General features: G+C 36.5%; 3 protein-coding genes across 9 annotated transcripts; 1 reads left to right on the top strand and 2 right to left on the bottom strand.

The window, feature by feature from the left end:
* Nucleotides 1-9: 9 nt before the first annotated feature.
* LOC106172933 (uncharacterized) lies at nucleotides 10-9,921 on the bottom strand. 5 transcript variants are annotated; one of them, XM_013553873.2, is made up of 13 exons: nucleotides 9,788-9,921; nucleotides 7,925-9,449; nucleotides 6,954-7,072; nucleotides 6,414-6,560; nucleotides 5,911-6,055; nucleotides 5,412-5,476; nucleotides 5,036-5,141; nucleotides 4,575-4,708; nucleotides 4,052-4,165; nucleotides 3,700-3,780; nucleotides 3,095-3,235; nucleotides 2,612-2,721; nucleotides 10-2,196 (listed from the first exon to the last, which is right to left on the bottom strand). In XM_013553873.2, the coding sequence occupies exons 2-13, from the start codon at nucleotides 9,429-9,431 to the stop codon at nucleotides 2,103-2,105; spliced, it is 2,763 nt and encodes a 920-aa protein (XP_013409327.1). In that variant the 5' UTR covers nucleotides 9,432-9,449; nucleotides 9,788-9,921; the 3' UTR covers nucleotides 10-2,102. The 5 variants fall into 5 exon arrangements, with proteins under 5 accessions (XP_013409327.1, XP_013409346.1, XP_086866418.1 ...); XM_013553892.2 differs by having other exon boundaries at nucleotides 9,866-9,911; XM_087010292.1 differs by having other exon boundaries at nucleotides 9,858-9,905.
* A 75-nt stretch (nucleotides 9,922-9,996) lies between these two features.
* Nucleotides 9,997-13,917, top strand: LOC106172951 (ATP synthase subunit epsilon-like protein, mitochondrial). 3 transcript variants are annotated; one of them, XM_087010302.1, is made up of 4 exons: nucleotides 9,997-10,173; nucleotides 10,637-10,767; nucleotides 11,508-11,550; nucleotides 13,398-13,917. In XM_087010302.1, exons 1-3 carry the CDS (start codon nucleotides 10,067-10,069, stop codon nucleotides 11,519-11,521), a joined length of 252 nt encoding a protein of 83 aa, XP_086866428.1. In that variant the 5' UTR covers nucleotides 9,997-10,066; the 3' UTR covers nucleotides 11,522-11,550; nucleotides 13,398-13,917. The 3 variants fall into 3 exon arrangements, with proteins under 3 accessions (XP_086866428.1, XP_086866429.1, XP_013409357.1); XM_087010303.1 differs by having other exon boundaries at nucleotides 11,508-11,557; XM_013553903.2 differs by lacking the exon at nucleotides 11,508-11,550.
* A 148-nt stretch (nucleotides 13,918-14,065) lies between these two features.
* On the bottom strand, nucleotides 14,066-16,231 carry LOC106172861 (proteasome assembly chaperone 4). Its single transcript, XM_013553777.3, has 3 exons — nucleotides 15,997-16,231; nucleotides 15,541-15,616; nucleotides 14,066-15,071 (listed from the first exon to the last, which is right to left on the bottom strand). The coding sequence occupies exons 1-3, from the start codon at nucleotides 16,171-16,173 to the stop codon at nucleotides 14,953-14,955; spliced, it is 372 nt and encodes a 123-aa protein (XP_013409231.1). The 5' UTR covers nucleotides 16,174-16,231; the 3' UTR covers nucleotides 14,066-14,952.
* Nucleotides 16,232-17,152: the final 921 nt, after the last annotated feature.

Below are 17,152 nucleotides of genomic sequence, written 5' to 3'. Positions count from 1 at the left end.
TCACATCGCTAAAATTAGCAATAATTTATTCTCAAGATTTAGAATTAAACATAATGTAAAATAAAATAATAATATGTTTGTTAAAATTATTCAACATAGTAAACACGATTGCAACCCAGTAAATCTTCAATGGATCCTGGACAAATGATAATGATTAGCAAATGAACAGGATGAAAACAAACCATACAGCACTAGGTGTTTGGTGTATTAGCCAAATTATGGAAGACACATGTTAAATAGAACAAAAATAAATAGATGAATAAATTAAACAATTAAAAAGATAAACACAAACATGCTATTTTGATTAAAACACTTACATCAGCTGTAAGGATATATTTTTTCTATCTGTCCAATTTTTTTCACATTCTTACAATTTTCATTGATTTCAATGCATAAAATTTTGACAACTTCATAAGTTTAGCTCACGTGTCTTCATTGCTCTATGAGGTGATAAACCAAAATATCACACATTAAAACATCTGGCGTAAACTGGGTCTTCTTTTGGTTTTCGAGGAAGGACTACCAACATTTCAATGACAGGGATAAAACATATCTGGCAAACAATAAGTAAATATAATCAGCAATTATAAAAAAAAATATTACACATTAATTACAAATACTACTTAAAACTTGATAATATAATAAAAAGAACACATTCTAGCCTTAGTTATCAGTATAATCCACAAAGTTAAAACAGTGACGATGATGATGATGATGATATTAAGAAGTTGCAAGATAAATAAAATGGCATTAAAGCAGCAAAGCACCATTAAAAATATTGTACAATTATAAGTACCCCAGCATAATAATATTACATATTCATAAAACATTTCATATTCAGACAAAAATCATCTGTCTGGTACTGGAGAAGACTTCAGAAACAGCAACATGCACACTTCACAAATTCTTACAACAATGTTGACTACATGAAGCAGATATTGGAACATACCAGCATCACTGAAATTACATCATCTTCAGCAAGGGGTTAATGTAATGCAAATTTGTGACAAATTTTAAACACACATTTTTTCATATGTAATGTTTTGCTATAAGCATAAATTTACTCCAATTATTGTTATATTTTTGTAAGTTTTAACTTACTGTACCTAAGCTTGCTTATCACAAACGTCTGACAGCAGTATTGCACCAAATAACAAAGTGAACATTGAAAAACTGAAGCTGTTTAACAAAGAACATGGAATTGGTGTGCCTGCCACGGAATATCAATAACCACACCATTATCACTACAGTAATCTAACAATTAGTATATTTTAGGAAAAACTTCAACTTGCACATGTCATTAAATCACTGTCTGCTCCTGTTCACATTAAAATCTCATCTCAACATTGAGTCAATAATCACAGATATTTGTATGCTAGATCATCCATCATGTGGTGTGACACCATCACATAGACTGGTCTAACTGGACTGAGTCCACAAACACCATCACATAGACTGGTCTAACTGGACTGAGTCCACAAACACCATCACATAGACTGGTCTAACTGGACTGAGTCCACAAACACCATCACATAGACTGGTCTAACTGGACTGAGTCCACAAACACCATCACATAGACTGGTCTAACTGGACTGAGTCCACAAACACCATCACATAGACTGGTCTAACTGGACTGAGTCCACAAACACCATCACATAGACTGGTCTAACTGGACTGAGTCCACAAACACCATCACATAGACTGGTCTAACTGGACTGAGTCCACAAACACCATCACATAGACTGGTCTAACTGGACTGAGTCCACAAACACCATCACATAGACTGGTCTAACTGGACTGAGTCCACAAACACCATCACATAGACTGGTCTAACTGGACTGAGTCCACAAACACCATCACATAGACTGGTCTAACTGGACTGAGTCCACAAACACCATCACATAGACTGGTCTAACTGGACTGAGTCCACAAACACCATCACATAGACTGGTCTAACTGGACTGAGTCCACAAACACCATCACATAGACTGGTCTAACTGGACTGAGTCCACAAACACCATCACATAGACTGGTCTAACTGGACTGAGTCCACAAACACCATCACATAAACTGGTCTAACTGGACTGAGTCCACAAACACCATCACATAGACTGGTCTAACTGGACTGAGTCCACAGCTCTTCTTGAGAGGCGCAAACATTTCGGACACTGATTGTTTTTTCTCTGGAGGCAATGCCTGTGAAAGAACAATACAAACCAAACTGTAGAAAAGTTATTAACTGATATCACTGCCTAATTTGAGAGGAAATCAAATATGGATCTGTACAAAAACTATTTTCAAATATTTAAATGTAAAATAATACAACTTAATGCAATTTATATCAGATGCACTTACATGCATTACATCTCACTCTTTAACAACAGCTTCATGAAAAGTTTTATCCATTCAAAACTCATTTTCTTTACTTCATAGTATTGTAACAGTTACTTTTTTGAAGATTTGTTTTAGGATATATTATATGATAAAGTATGTTGAGCTATATTTTATCATATCATATAGCACTAGTAAATTAACATAGTGATATGAAAACTTGTTATACAATATATTATATGATAAAGTATGTTGAGCAGTCAGAGTTAGACGCACTCACCTGTGTAGTACTGTTGAGCAGTTAGCACAGACTGTGGCGATGTTATCAAATGGAAACAGCACCTCGTCCTCCTTACATATCTCACAAATGAACCCCTTCACCTTGCAACGCTAGAATAAATTCAAGTTTTCAGTTATGGCTGTGCCACAGAAGATATGTTAAGCAGTGAATGTAATACCAACCAAGTCATTTCATGTTCACAAATTACAAATATTTTCTTTTTCTCTTTCTCTCTCTCTCTTATGCACACACACACACTCACACACAAAGGGCACACAATTCATACACAAACATCAAAGACACACACACCCATAAACATGGCACACATATCCACAGATGCATGCACATACACACATACAGACACACACACACACACACATACAAATGGACATACACACACATGTACACACACACACACACACAGATACAGACACACACACACATGCTATATGCACCCAGACTCACACCCCCCCCCACACCCACCTGACAGTCCACCTTGATGTGTTGTGCAAAGCTGGTGTGTATCTTAGCCAGTTGTGGCAGCAGTTTGTCCTCTGCTATATCCACCAGGTCCTGCAGGGAGTACATGTCTGAACTCTCCACAAAGTGCTGACGCTCTTGGAGCTGGATATAGAAAATATGAGACTATTTAGTGTGTGTGTGTGTGTGTGTGTGTCTTGGATGTGTGTGTGTGTGTGTGTGTTTAAATGTGGACATGCATGTATGTTTATGTGTGTGTGTTAACATGCATGCGTGTGTGTACATGTGCATGTGTGTGCATGTATATGTATGTTGATTTTTTACTAAATAAAGGGGTGCAATTCAACAATAATATTACACACTTGTTATTTGAATACTGCACATGTCAGGTGCAGCTATTGTGATTGTACAAATATATACAGCTCACTGTTAGTTGATAGTCTATTAAGTTAGTTTGATTCTAAATGCAGAATTAAAAAAAACTAGCTATGAATTTAAATGTGTTATTGATGAAAGTTCTCATTAACCTGTAGTAGTAGTCTACTTTTCAGTGTCTGTACATAAAAACTAGCTATGACAATGTGTTATTGATAAAAGTTCTCATTTACCTGTAGTAGTAGTCTACTTTTCAGTGCATCTTCACAGACAAGAAAGTACTTCTTCATGATGAGGATTTCCTCACGTAATTTCTGAAAGTATAAGTAACTTCATTTTACTGTAAATTGCTAGAAAATAACCATGGTAACTACATGAACACATCAAACTTTCATCACTTAATGTCAACTCTACGTCGTAGCATCTTTGCCTTGTTTTACATTGAATTGCTTTAAATTGATTGCAAATTTACATGTAATTTACAAATGAATTTTAAGTCTGAACATTTTCCACCTATCAAACCCCCAATCATCAAATTTCATTATTTATGTTTTATGGAGTTGACATCTTAACTTCTATATCTACCTTGACCTCATTTAGTTCTTCCACAAAACTAAACAACATGGGGTTGATGTCCTGAATACGCAGCACGGCTCTCTGTAACATCAACCGCAGATACTGCTTGGAGGAGCGACACACCTGACAAAAATTGTAAAACTTGTAGCCAATTTGTAAATATTCTCATAACTTAAAAGTACCAAGGTGAAATAACAAGTTATATTTAAGTTTTAATAGTTTTGCTACTAGAAACCCAGCAACAATGATCAAGTATTAATATTATCATCATCCCTCTCTACATTAGCGTCACTGGTATTTACTTTGGCTTCTTTTCTTTCTTTTTGGCAGAAGAGAGACAGGGAGAGAGAGATTTGGGAAAATATTCTTTTTCTTTTCTTCTTTCCATTTTTGAAGAAAAAGAGAGTGGTAGGGGAGACAGAGAAGGGAGAAGGGGGAGTTCATCTAATTAAAATCATCTGAATCAAACAAAAGAAACTAATGCAATTAGCTCTATATGTCAAGACTGTGTTGTTCTGGAAGTCAAGCCTACCTTTCTGGGTTCAAAGTCCCAGTTGTGCAGAACTCTGGCTGGAATAACAACACTGTCGTTCCAGTGACATAGAGCGCAATAAAATAAACCCGAGTAGTCACACTTCCTGGGCTCACTCTGTCCACGAGGGCCTTCTGGAACAGAACATATACTGCTGCAGGTATACAGTCAACAGAATTGTGTCACAGCACAGTCTGCAATGTGACAGTGTGGAGTTGAAATGTGTTAGTTGTGACAGTGTGGACTTGAAATGTGTTGGGTGAGCATTCCCATTTACTATCTGCCGTTTATGAAAGTTTTTTTAAAGACAAAACTTCCCTTCCTTTTAAAGCTTGAATCTGCTCTTCAGAAAGCAAATCTAGCCGGGACTGTTGTCAGTTTTTATGTACTATAACTTAAGTAACATCCTGAGCCTTACGAAATGTGAGAGAGTTCTAAGCCAAAGACTGTACATAACTTACTGTTAGTGTATGCAATCTGCACCCTGCATTCAGCACACCTATAGCCCTGAGCTGACAGTCCTCTCTCAGGGCAGATATTCAACTGATACACGGGGTTATCAGAAACCTGGGCAAATAATGAAATAATGAATTGAGTTATGGAGACATTTCTGCATTAATTCAATTCAATTCTTATTCAATTTTAAAAGTAAATAAATAAATAAATAATCAGGAATATAGTGCTCAACTTCAGGTAATCCACAGTATAATGGTCTTCCTTCATAAACACTTTGCCTTAATGTTTTAAATCTATCTTCAAAATTCAAACATAAATTAATTTGGTAAACGTGTGCATGTACTAGCTTATTTCATGAACTCACAGTAGTCAATACTTCACCTTTTGTTTTGCACACTGTCTGAGGATGAGATTAATACAGCGCTCATGACACTGGTAGCCACAACCTAGAGAGAACATCAATATTAGTTCATATTAATACACCATTCATGACACTGGTAGTCACAACCTAGAGATAACATCAATATTAGTTTATATTAATACACTGTTCATAACACTGGTAGCCACAACCTAGAGAGAACATCAATATTAGTTCATATTAATACACCATTCATGACACTGGTAGTCACAACCTAGAGAGAACATCAATATTAGTTCATATTAATACACCATTCATGACAATGGTAGCCACAACCTAGAGAGAACATCAATATTAGTTCATATTAACAGCACCACCTGCTTTTAATAACTGAAAGGAACTTTCAGACACATGGGGATACAGACGAATAAAGCCTCACTTAAATGGGCATGTAGTACACTTTAACAAAATTGTCATCAGAGACAAATCTTTGATTAATCTAACTACAGTTCTTACACTTACCTGTACACTTGTATCTGGCCTGCATCAGCCCCCAGATAACACGGTTACACCTCTCACAGTAGTTGGTCTTAGAACTGGTCTGGGTTTTATGTTTGAAGGTATGGCCAAGCACTGTCTTCACGTCTGGCTGGATGTCAGGTGTGTCCTGGGATATGTGGGGTGGGAATGGTCAAAATGAGATGGAGATGTACAGAAAACTAAATCTCAAATGTGTGTATGTGTGTGTGCGTGCGTGCGTGCGTGCGTGCATGAGTGTGTAAATTTAAGGGAGTGGTTTCATAGCTTGAGATGACAGTGTTTGCACTTCCAATTCAGAGCTGTCATAATTCAATAATTCATTGTCTTAAAGGCAAATATGAAACTCATCAAAATGTTTTCAATTATCCTCTTAGGTAACATATACATATATATATATATATATATATATATATATATATATATTTTTTTTTTTTTTTTTGGAAAGAAAAACTTCAAATAAAAATATGTGTAACATTAAAGTTCACCTGAGCCTCACTGAGTTTTAGCCTAAGCTGCACCAACTTCTTCACCAGGTTCTTTTTCTTCTCCACACTGGACGCCTTCATCACCATATCTTTGACCTGTTCTATGGTCAGCTCCAACTCCTCCAGGGTAGACAGGCCAAAGTGACCCTGGAGAAAGTGACATTAACAATTTACAAACAGACAGAGAGAAATATTAATTCATTTTTTCAAACTCCTACGGTTCATCATGTTATTCATCAAAACTACAACCTTGCCATCAATTATGGTTAATTTATGTTGCTTGCATCCAAACCTTTTGATAAATGCTTTTATCTTTAAAAAAATTAAAAGAATTTGAACATTAAAAAAATGAATTATTATAAAAATAATCGATCATTTGGGGTACATAAAAATCAGGATACACTAACTAGTATATAAAGTCAATGTGAAGCGACCTTTCAAGTGGTCCTCTGTCCCTCCCCCCTCCACATCTGTCCCCCCACCCCACCCCACCCCTATAGGCATTCCTCTCTTCATCCATGATCTATCTTGCTATCTTACCTCTGGCTGGGAGAAATGGTCTTCTGCTAGACCTAACTCAGCAAATGTGATGTCATCTTCGCTGTCTTCCTGAGACTGACGACCAGAACCAGCAGACGTAAAACTGGAGTTCACTCTCTCTGTAAAAACAGTGACACAGGGAGTGAATGTTACAAATGTAAGATCATGGACATTATTAGACATTGAGTTTTACACTCAATATCATGTGAATCAATGCATGGACTTAAAATATCTGTTTAGATATTAGGTCAAAGCCCTTGGTCACCTTGGTCTCTATCAAACAGGTGACCCTCCACCTGATGTCCTTCTGCTGAAGAAGCTAACTCGCATTGTAATGGTAAGCATATACATACATTTGGGGTAAAAAAAAATGCAATGAAAATCTTTCTAGATGTAAAGGGATTATAAGTTATAATAAATATGATACTGTAAGGAAATAGCACATTTTTCAAGATGAATAATTTGACCTATCTGGCAGTGACTTCACTCTTACAATGAAATACATCTGTTTGCTTGACATCCTTTTACTTTTTCCCCACAAAACTACAGCTTAAAATATCAATATTATATCATTTTCAATTAACATAAACAATGAATTAATGCATATTTAATTATCTACTAAGGATATATGACTGCGTTCAGATTCAAACAACATACCAGCTGGATCGTTCCAACTCTGCAGGGGATTCTCGCCTTCAGCTTAATTGTCTGCCATGCCTGCTTCAGTAGCTAGTGAATTAGTAAATGACCCCCTAGTAACTGGAGGAGGCGTGTCAGACATTTAAGCTGATTACACTGATTTCACTTAGGGAGAATCTCCTGCAGAGTTGGATCAATCCAGCTAGTATAATAGGTTTATCTGAAGGCTCCTCATGTCTTTTCATAAGCCATGAATACAACCTGTTTTATGAGTCAGTAGAAAATAAAAGGGATTTGACAGCAAGAAATCAAATCAATATGGTGATAAAAACCTCTTTCATAAGAAGCGTATCTCCTTTCAATCTCCTCTTCCTCATTGTCAAAATGGTCCTCATCCACCACAATGTCTCTGTCAAAGGGGTTGAACCGCTCCGGCCTCATGTTTTTATTTACTTTGTCATCATTCTCCTCTCCGTCAATGGGCCTCTCTCTGACACTTGTCTCTTGTCCTGATTGTCCTTGCTCCTGGGAGGAAGAGCCAGGAAGCCGTGAACTTGGTGTAACTGAGTTCTCCGTGAAATTTTGTGCCTGCATGACATGATCTTGACCAGAAATTTGGGGGCGTGAAGATGGTAAACCAGATTCCAAAAGACCATCTTCAAGGTAGGTCGAGTCAGTTCTTTGTTTTGGGGCTGTGGTTTCTGGGTCTTCCCCAATGGCAGTGAAAGCACTGTCCCTATGAGATGGTGAGGGGAGACAAGCATCCAAACCTGACCCCCACTGCTCATCAAAGTTAACACTTTTATTTTCAATAAATACCTCACTTTTTTCTGTGATGTTTTTATTGTGTGGCCGATTAATATCACTTTCAAGTATCCTGGTGGAATTATTGGTCTGAATATCTTTTTCATGTTCAGATAAAGCACCTTGGTATCTTTCACTTTGTTCAATGGATTTATGACTATTTTCAGTGGAATGCATCAGTGTTGGTTCAAGTAATGTCCCACATCTTTCAACACCTGTCACATGACTGGGGTCACTCATGTCAGATGTCAAAGTGTCACTTGTAGCACCAGTGTCACACGTCCCTGGACTTGGAGCATACTCCTCCTGACAAGCTGGACCCTGGTCAACAGTCACTTGAGCCACAAACTGACCACTGCCTTCATCTCTTGGTACTTTATCTTGTGGCTGTGGAACGTGTTTACAAGCATTGTCAGCTATTGTGGAATTATTTTGTTCAGCAGGCTGTGAGGAATCAGTTTTCATTTGATCTATATGGCTGTCAGTATCAAGACCTTCCACAGTCTTTCTTCTGTGATTATCAGTGTTAGCACCATCTTCATTTGCATCTTGTTCCTTTCTTTGCAGAATTGGCTGCTCCTCTTGAGAACCTGACACAATTGCCTCTGCACTCCCTGTAATTGCTCCTGCACTCCTAGGCAATGCCTGAGAACACTGGTCTACATCTGCAGTAAATGAACTCCCATGATTTTTCTTGTCACTTTTTGGTGAACTTTCATCACATTGTTGTCTTGTCAAGACCATGGGTTGACTAGATACACCAGAGATGTCCCTTTCCTTCTTAAAACTTTCCTCTAATTCTGAATCAGACTCTTCACTGTCATCATCATCATCGTCATCTCCCGTAGTAAAAGTTATTGTGGCTGCAGCAGTCTCTAGTTTCTGGACGCTGCTTGACCGCCAAGATGGCGTCAGTGACCCCGCAGTGGAGCGTGAAATGTTTGAAGACCGTGAAATGTGTGATGAGCGTGTCAGCTGAGAAGATCTTATCATTGGAGCAGTAGTTTCTGTGGTATCATCTTTTGGCTTTTCCATTCCTGGTATTTTTCAAGTCTTAGAATACATGTACAATGTAAATGTGTAAGTATTTATAAATAAACTTTGCATGTGCATGTATTTCTCAATTTACTCAGATCAGAAATATTTGTTCAGGCATTCATGAGAGCTCAGTTTATGCTACAACAAAAGTGATTAATATGGATAAAGTAAATTTCTTGTAAAAAGCTTATCCATAACAGTTATCACAATCAAATATCTGAGCAACAAGCATTGTCCGAGTTGCCATATTTAACTTTTAAGTTCTAGTGACAGTGCAGTAAAAATCGTTATATTACTATAAACAACTCTCAAATATTATAGCATTACAATTATAATATTGGTCTGAGACATACACTTTAATATCAAAGCTAAAACCGATTAAGCGTAAACAGTAAGTGGAGAAATGGACATTGACACTTGCACGATAAGACCTCTTCAGCTGATCAGTGCCTCTCCAGTTGACCTAATTAGAAAGGTCAAGGTTAAGTTGCTGTGATTCGCAAAATTGTCAAAATTGCACACATTTTAATGGCTTTCTACACAATATTCACTCCTTACGCGTTATGTATAAGTTTATAAGTTACAAAAGAGGAGTTTCTGTGGAATTCTCTTAAATAAACTAATTTTAAGAAATGTGGAACGCTGGGATATTACTAAAAGCAGACATATTGGTTGTGTGTGCTTGCCTAGTGTTAGCAAATATCTTCAAAATGCCTTTTTGGCGTGATGTAGGACTGAAGTAAGTCGTGAAATAATGTTTTTCTAGCACGCTTCACATGGTTCACAGTTTGAGTACAGAAAAGTGAACAGTCATTGCGTTGTCACAAAGATATTTTCATAATAATTTGCAACCGGTGCACCACTGCATTTATCAGAGGAGATGATAGAAAATGTTTTCTTTGCTTTTTATGTTGCTTCGTTTTGTTTAAGTATATCGGTCAAATTAAAGATAACCATGAAAAGAGTCATTTTATCTCTCAGCCTTTGTCTTACATTACTGGTGAAAAGCGTTTGCATAAACTTGGGGGTCACTAATCTTGTGACGCATTTTTGCAAGATGCATGAAAAGCATCTGGTTTTATGCCCATTAATAAAGTAAAATCATGAATTTTCATAGCTTCCCAGACACAATGTCTAACTCTGCTTCACAGTCATATTGTCAAGATATACATTTTAACCAGTTCTCCTGTCATATGTTACAGCTATGTTCAGTATTCCCAAGTCTGTGCCAGAGTAATTAGGGCCTGCCTTAAACCAGAACTCAGAGTTGAGGCAATAAAAAGAGATGAGAAATCTATACGTCATATCAAATGGAAGGACGGAAAGGCTGTTAGTAAGTATTGGGGTTTGGAAAGGGCTACTAGAAAACTCCTGAGTGTTCCACAGCTGTGACTGTTTGGTAGACAAGTGTAATCAAGTAATGGACAAAAAAATGGGGAAAATACCATTGAAAGTTTTAATTTACACTTTTTTCACTATCAAGAGCTGTTGTTTTACATCATTTTTTCTGTCATACTCTGAAGGTTAAAAAGATGTTGATATTTTAGCTGCTTATTGTCTTAAGGTAAAGATTGTAAATCTGCAGTTAATGTTTGTTTCTTGATTAAACATCTGTTATTTTTTATATTTTTAAAAAAGAATAATTCTTTTAAATTTCATATTTTCAGATTAATCAGTTATTTTCAGTCTTGACAACTGTAGCAGTAACTGGCCAGTTATTAAATCAATTCCAAAACCTGTAGTGGGAGTAGAATATCTCAGCATTGCTTGTAAAATTTTCCCTGTCTCTTAATTACAGCTCTTTTACTTGTTGACTGTCATTTAAAGGCGTGTTTTCAACCAAGTTGGCTCAACCCTTTTTGGGGCTGCACAATCCATGGGCTCTTGTAATTCAGTAGAATGAGTATTCAACATCCTCAGGGTAGAGCAAAGGAAAACAGGGCTTTCAGTTAATATCTGTGTCAGCAGACCAGGGTTGCATAGAGAAAAGTCAAAACAACTTAAATGTAATTGCACCTTAAGATTTTGTTTTGTTTTCCTTGTAATTTATATTTTAATACAATTTTCTTGTAGCTAATGGAGAGTAATTTGCAGTACACACCCAGACATTGGATAGGTACCTGGTAATTTATTGTGTATTATGCCATGCTTTTCTTGTGAGCCTATGACAGTTCTTTGCATGTCAGCGACATGTCAGTTGCATGTCAGTGTTTGCTGACGCCAGTGTGTCACTGTGACTGATAGTTTAAGAGCAGGAGTTCATAGGAAAATTACCTTAAATTAGATGTGTGAGAGATATTGGTTGATAAAACCAGTGTGTCACTGATTATCTTAAACCAGTGGGTGATAGAAAAATTACCTTGAATGGCTGTGTTAGAGATATTGGTCGCTGTGCTTAATCTAGCAGGTGGAAGGCATAACAAGAACAGTTTATGTCAACGTGATACAGTACAGGGCTCAACTTCCTTGTGTGTTATTGTATAGCACACCAAAATTGCTTGTACACTTCAACAGAGAAAAATATACTGAGTCGTCTCCCTATTCCCCTGAAAGCACTGATTCTAGACTAATAAGGTTTTGCTCAATAAGACAACATAGGAGGTTGTACCCTGTATTGTGCACCTTTTCAGATGCCAAGCTGCAACATTAAAATCATTACTTGATATAAAGATTTTACATTGTGCAGCTCATGAGAAGTTTTTGAAGGATTATATTTGAGAAGAATTACGTGAAGATTGAGCATGGCAACTGTGCACATGTGTCTGAAATGTTTGTAAAATCTTGTAGAAATTGAGAAACGTATTTGATGCATTCCTTTCAGTTTGGAATGTTTATTTGTTTACTATATGATGTGCCTTTCAATGTTATTTTCAGTTAAATCTGTTAAGTTTTATTGTCAGCATAGTTCATACATTTGACTATACTTTTCTGTTTATAAAAAGCCTTATTTTATCATTTTTCTAGGGTTTTACACTTAGATATGTGTAATATTGCATAATATGTTAATCTGCTTTCTTATGCCTGAGCTTTATATGAAATTGTTTTAACTAATCCTTCAGTCATGAAGTAATTATAACATTGGAATATAGATAACTTTTGTTTTTAGCACCAGTGCATGAAGACAGTTATTTCTTAGTGCATGTAAATGAATGTGTACAAGTGAATTTCATTTTTTTTTTTTAATTATCAATGAAAAGTATTGAAAATTTCTTTGATTTGTTTAATGAATATAAATTCTGATGTTGATTTTGTGGTTGTCAAAGTCAAATTACTTTGTAGGTTTTTTTCTCATGTTTTTCACACTATTATTTTTGGTGATTAAGTGCATTAAATACCAGTACTCTGTTTTGATTTTGGAAGAGAGTAATTTCTCTATGCTCCATTGATACTATCAACATGACAGTGGAATAACTTGATGGAAGAGCTCTCTCCCTTTACATTAGTATTTGATATCATTGTGTAAATTTTCATCCTGAAAACACTTTATAAAGGATATGAGTCACATTAAGTTTAGAACCAACTCAACACTTATTGGTTTACAGACCACAAAAGCTCTAGTTGACCATGTCAGTCAGTCTGTAAACCTTTTAATATCCACCTGAAGCTTGGTTTTATAAAATAAAGTACTTAAAAAATAGAACACCTGACAGGCTTAATCAGTTCAATATGGTTGTCTAACCTAGGGGGTGGTTTATACTGTTTCAGATTTACCACCATGCTTACTGTAAAAGCTTAGCCAAAGCTTGTATGTTATACATAACAACTTCAGAAAGCGGTATTAATTTGCCTTCTATTTACTAGGTCAAGGGATTCTCCTTGCTTCAGGAAAGACTACTATCAGTAACTTCCTGTCATCTTCCATCAAAACCCCAACAACATTATTTACAGCTGATAACCACAACTGCTACTAACTCTGTGTACAAATTGGTATGAAACTTTAACATTTGTTCTCTTCTTTTTCAGAGAATGAATAGTGAAATATATTTTAACCAAAAGACTGCCAAACTGGAAGATTCTTTGTGATTGGACACTTTGTACATTGAGGGCACAAATACCAGGTCAAATTTGGAGAATGGTCTAAGATTCTGTACACTACAGATAGAAGAAAAGGCAGAGAGAAAGTGGCACAAGCTGCAAGGGACCCATTGGATGCCTTGTTACAAGAGAAAAAAATAATACAAGACACTGGAGACATATTTTGCTTAGCTTTTTGGGTAATTTTAGGAAATATTTGAATTCTCTTAAAAAATATCAGGATACTGTATAAACAGTTTTATACTAGGACAAGTTGTAACATTGTAAATGTGAGATGCATCTTGGTGTGATTACTACAATGGCTATGACGGATCATTCTACAAATATGATGAGGAACTTAGTATTGTGGAGATGTCTGACTAGAGAACAGTGCACACGTGTTGATATGTAGATTATTTGCTATTTACACTCAAGAGAAGTGAGACAATAAAACTGTTGAATTGATAAACTGTGTAATGTTCTGCATTAAAGAGACCAAAATACGATTTTGACTTTGGACAACGAAAATTCTGTATTCTATCCAATGTCTTTGGAGTTTTGTGTTTTTTTTTTCTCTAAATACAAACTGTACTAAATTTAACTAACAACAAAATTCATCCAGTTAAAAAGGTATTTAATATATATAATCTCAAAATAAATTCTCATCATCAAGTACAATTCAACCCTCATGATTCATAGTTCATAAAAAAGTAGTATAGAACCTTATGTGAAGGCAATCGAAGCAAAGTCGGGTCAAATTAAGAGGACCGTAAATTATCAAAACTTTTTTGATAATACTTCATTTTGACTCCTGATTCAACCAGAATCCTAAAATCCAGTCCTTCATTCACAAACCAGCAGTAGACTTCATAACTAGTTGATTGACAGTAAACCAGACACTTTTTTATAATTTATAAAAAGTTTTAAAAGGTTCAGCTCCAAGCTGGATAAAAAGTTCAGATGGGCAATTATAAATCTGGACTGTCTCAATCCTTCCCTGTGGCAGTTTGCATGACGGCAATACCTCGAAGGGTCTATTCCCACAACTTAAGATCGATCTATCACCGCGGGGAGTCTCACTAGATTACTGTCAGATAATCCGCCTTAAGTTTCCGTCCCGCCTACTACAAGCTGGAAGGAGGTAATTAACTTTCGTGTCCGCCCGGCTGACAGCTATTTAGCGTGAACCCCCAGGGAGTTAGGTCGATCTAAAGTAGGTTGATCTAATCTATGGGAATGGGGTGTAAGATTTTGCCACTTCTGCATACCTTTAGGATATAGTGTTGCACGAGCTTGGACTCTGTCAAATAACATTGTACAGGCTCCTAGTGTAGTGGTACCTGTACTAAAAGTCTAGGTCCTGGTTCAGAACTGCACTGTCTACAGTCACATTAATCCACAGACTTCCATTTTGATGGTAACTCTCCTGATCACAGTGACCCCTAAGGTGACTGGTTCTGATCCATTCCCACAGCGTCTTGTTTTCCCTCTTTCTGATGTGGTATCAAAACTTGTCAGGGTTCATCATCATCTCCTCCATTACTCTCTCCTCGACTCTTAACACCAGCTCACTGTCAGCTGCCATGTTGAAACTGACAAATACTTGCTTCCCTGTCTTTTTGGCTGAAATTTCAATAGAAACATTAGACACTATTTTCACATGTTCACTGAATATGTGATAGTATTTAGTCTAATGTGATGCCTCTACTGTTACTACTACCACTATCATTATTAATTATTTACTGTCGGATGAAGGGGGAAGGGGGGATAAATGGTTACGTCACCTACAAAAAAAAAAAAGACTAATATCAGGCCTGTAGCCAGCAATTTTAAAAGGGGGGTTCTTTTCCTGAAAAGTGGACCTTTTACCATAAAATCTTAGTGTACCATGATTAAATTTTACCCAGAGGGGACCTATTCCTGGCAAAAAGGGAGGTTCTTTTAAACCCCCCTCCCCCCCCCCCCCCCCCCCCCCCCCCCCCAACTGCCCGTGGCTATGGGCCTGGATATGCTAGCATATTAATATAATTAAATATTATAATTTATAACTAAGTGGTTGGAGAGTGGAGTCTACTTAAACGGTAGAACCTACCCAGTTTTTGAGCCAGACTTGTGGAAGTCAGATCTGTGGACTCTCCCAAGACTTGAGTTCCTAAAGGCATCGAATCCTGAAACAGAAGAAATGTGGTGTTTGGTAAATTTTAATTCAGTTTACAAGTGCAGACTCATATACGCGTGCTTTGCTCAATTATTCTGATTTATTCTCAATGCAATTAGCGTTATTGGTCTTATATAGGTTTTGAATAGATCAGAAAAACAGGGGAAAAATGAAGAACGCCAGCAAGGAAACGTGAACATTTATCATGAAAATAATCCAATTAATTATTTCCCTTCGGCTATACCCCTCTTTATTGTAGATGCTTGCAAAATGTTATGTTCTAGACGGTATCTCCCACAAAATACGTTAAGTATTACTTAACGCCCTTTCAACATAACCCCTCCCAAACAGAAAATGACAATGTAAACACCAATTTAACTATCCACTTACGAATCTTGTTGGCATTGCCATGGACAAATCATCCATTTTCGCTGGTTCTGTTCCGATCCATAACATGAAACTGTCGTGTAACTTTAGGACGTGGAAGTTAACATCAGTCTCCTTTAGTCTTCCCGAGAAGTTATACACACTTAACAGCGATTCAGACGGTAAAATCTCTGCAGTCATTTTCTCCTCTGTGTTCTTGTTGTGAAGCACATGTTCAGGTTTGCTCGATAGGTGGCAGCAGCTGGCGGTACCGCAGTCGCACAAACTTTTCTTGACTCTGCAGCCCGTCTGTGAGTCTGCCTGCTGTAAGAGACAAATTTCTACCAAAATATTTTCATTAGTATCTAACTTAATTAAATAGGAACAACTTTTCACATCAAGAGGGTTTTACTTTTAAATTTAGGCAAATTCATTAATGTCATTAATTTTAGTCAACATTTAAATTTTAGACTCGATCTCTGGCATAAACATATATAGCTAGGCTATTTGCTTATTAATTTTTTTGTTTTATTATTTTTCTATATTTTTCTGTGCTTGTATCTTGTAAATATTTTACGAGAATAAATAATCTGTAATCTGCCAGCAGCTCGCAAAATAGAATTAAAACCACTTTTGTTATAGTTGTCTGTGAAAGATTTCTTCAATATGGTAGGGGAGACCGGGGCTAGTTGGACCCCGGGGTAAGTTGGCCCCCCGTCAAATTATGAAAAAGTAACTACGAGGTAAAAAAATTGGCCACACACGGGCACGTTGGCACACGGGGCAAGTTGGACCCTCATATTACCCACAAACCTTTGCGCGCAGCAGAGCTAGAGACCATTGTTAAAACAAACTCGATCGATGGTTTAAAACTGAATTTGTTACTTTCTTTTAAAACGAAGATTTATTATTCGTTTTCATTCATTAAAAACCTGCTGTATACCATTATTAATTTATTCTTTATTAAAACAAAACAAATTCTATTGATAGATATTTTGGTTCTTGCAACACATAGACCCCCCTACAACGTGACGTACGGAAACCTCAATAAATCTGCCTCATTTGAACTATTTATTCATCAAAGACTCTCAAAAATCAATTCAATAAATTAAAAATGTATAAAAATGTAATTCAAGGCGTTTACATGGTAAATTTACTTCATTTTTGTATAGGGGGCCAA

This window comes from Lingula anatina, chromosome 4 (assembly GCF_051362555.1).
Source record: "Lingula anatina isolate TDL-2025a chromosome 4, LinAna3.0, whole genome shotgun sequence".
NCBI classification, from domain to species: domain Eukaryota; kingdom Metazoa; phylum Brachiopoda; class Lingulata; order Lingulida; family Lingulidae; genus Lingula; species Lingula anatina.
This window is presented reverse-complemented; position numbering and strand designations above follow the sequence as displayed.

Excerpts from the sequence above, each read along its gene's own strand:
- LOC106172933 (XM_013553873.2), bottom strand. The coding sequence starts at position 9,431 with ATGGAAAAGCCAAAAGATGATACCACAGAAACTACTGCTCCAATGATA. Across the intron at positions 6,561-6,953 it reads ACCATTTCTCCCAGCCAGAG|GGTCACTTTGGCCTGTCTAC; the intron begins GTAAGATAGCAA and ends CACTTTCTCCAG. Across the intron at positions 3,236-3,699 it reads AAAGTAGACTACTACTACAG|CTCCAAGAGCGTCAGCACTT; the intron begins GTAAATGAGAAC and ends TTCTATATCCAG.
- LOC106172951 (XM_087010302.1), top strand. The coding sequence starts at position 10,067 with ATGTGGAACGCTGGGATATTACTAAAAGCAGACATATTGGTTGTGTGT. Across the intron at positions 10,174-10,636 it reads TGGCGTGATGTAGGACTGAA|CTATGTTCAGTATTCCCAAG; the intron begins GTAAGTCGTGAA and ends CATATGTTACAG.
- LOC106172861 (XM_013553777.3), bottom strand. The coding sequence starts at position 16,173 with ATGACTGCAGAGATTTTACCGTCTGAATCGCTGTTAAGTGTGTATAAC. Across the intron at positions 15,617-15,996 it reads TGGCAATGCCAACAAGATTC|GATTCGATGCCTTTAGGAAC; the intron begins GTAAGTGGATAG and ends CTTCTGTTTCAG. Across the intron at positions 15,072-15,540 it reads AAGTCTGGCTCAAAAACTGG|CCAAAAAGACAGGGAAGCAA; the intron begins GTAGGTTCTACC and ends TTGAAATTTCAG.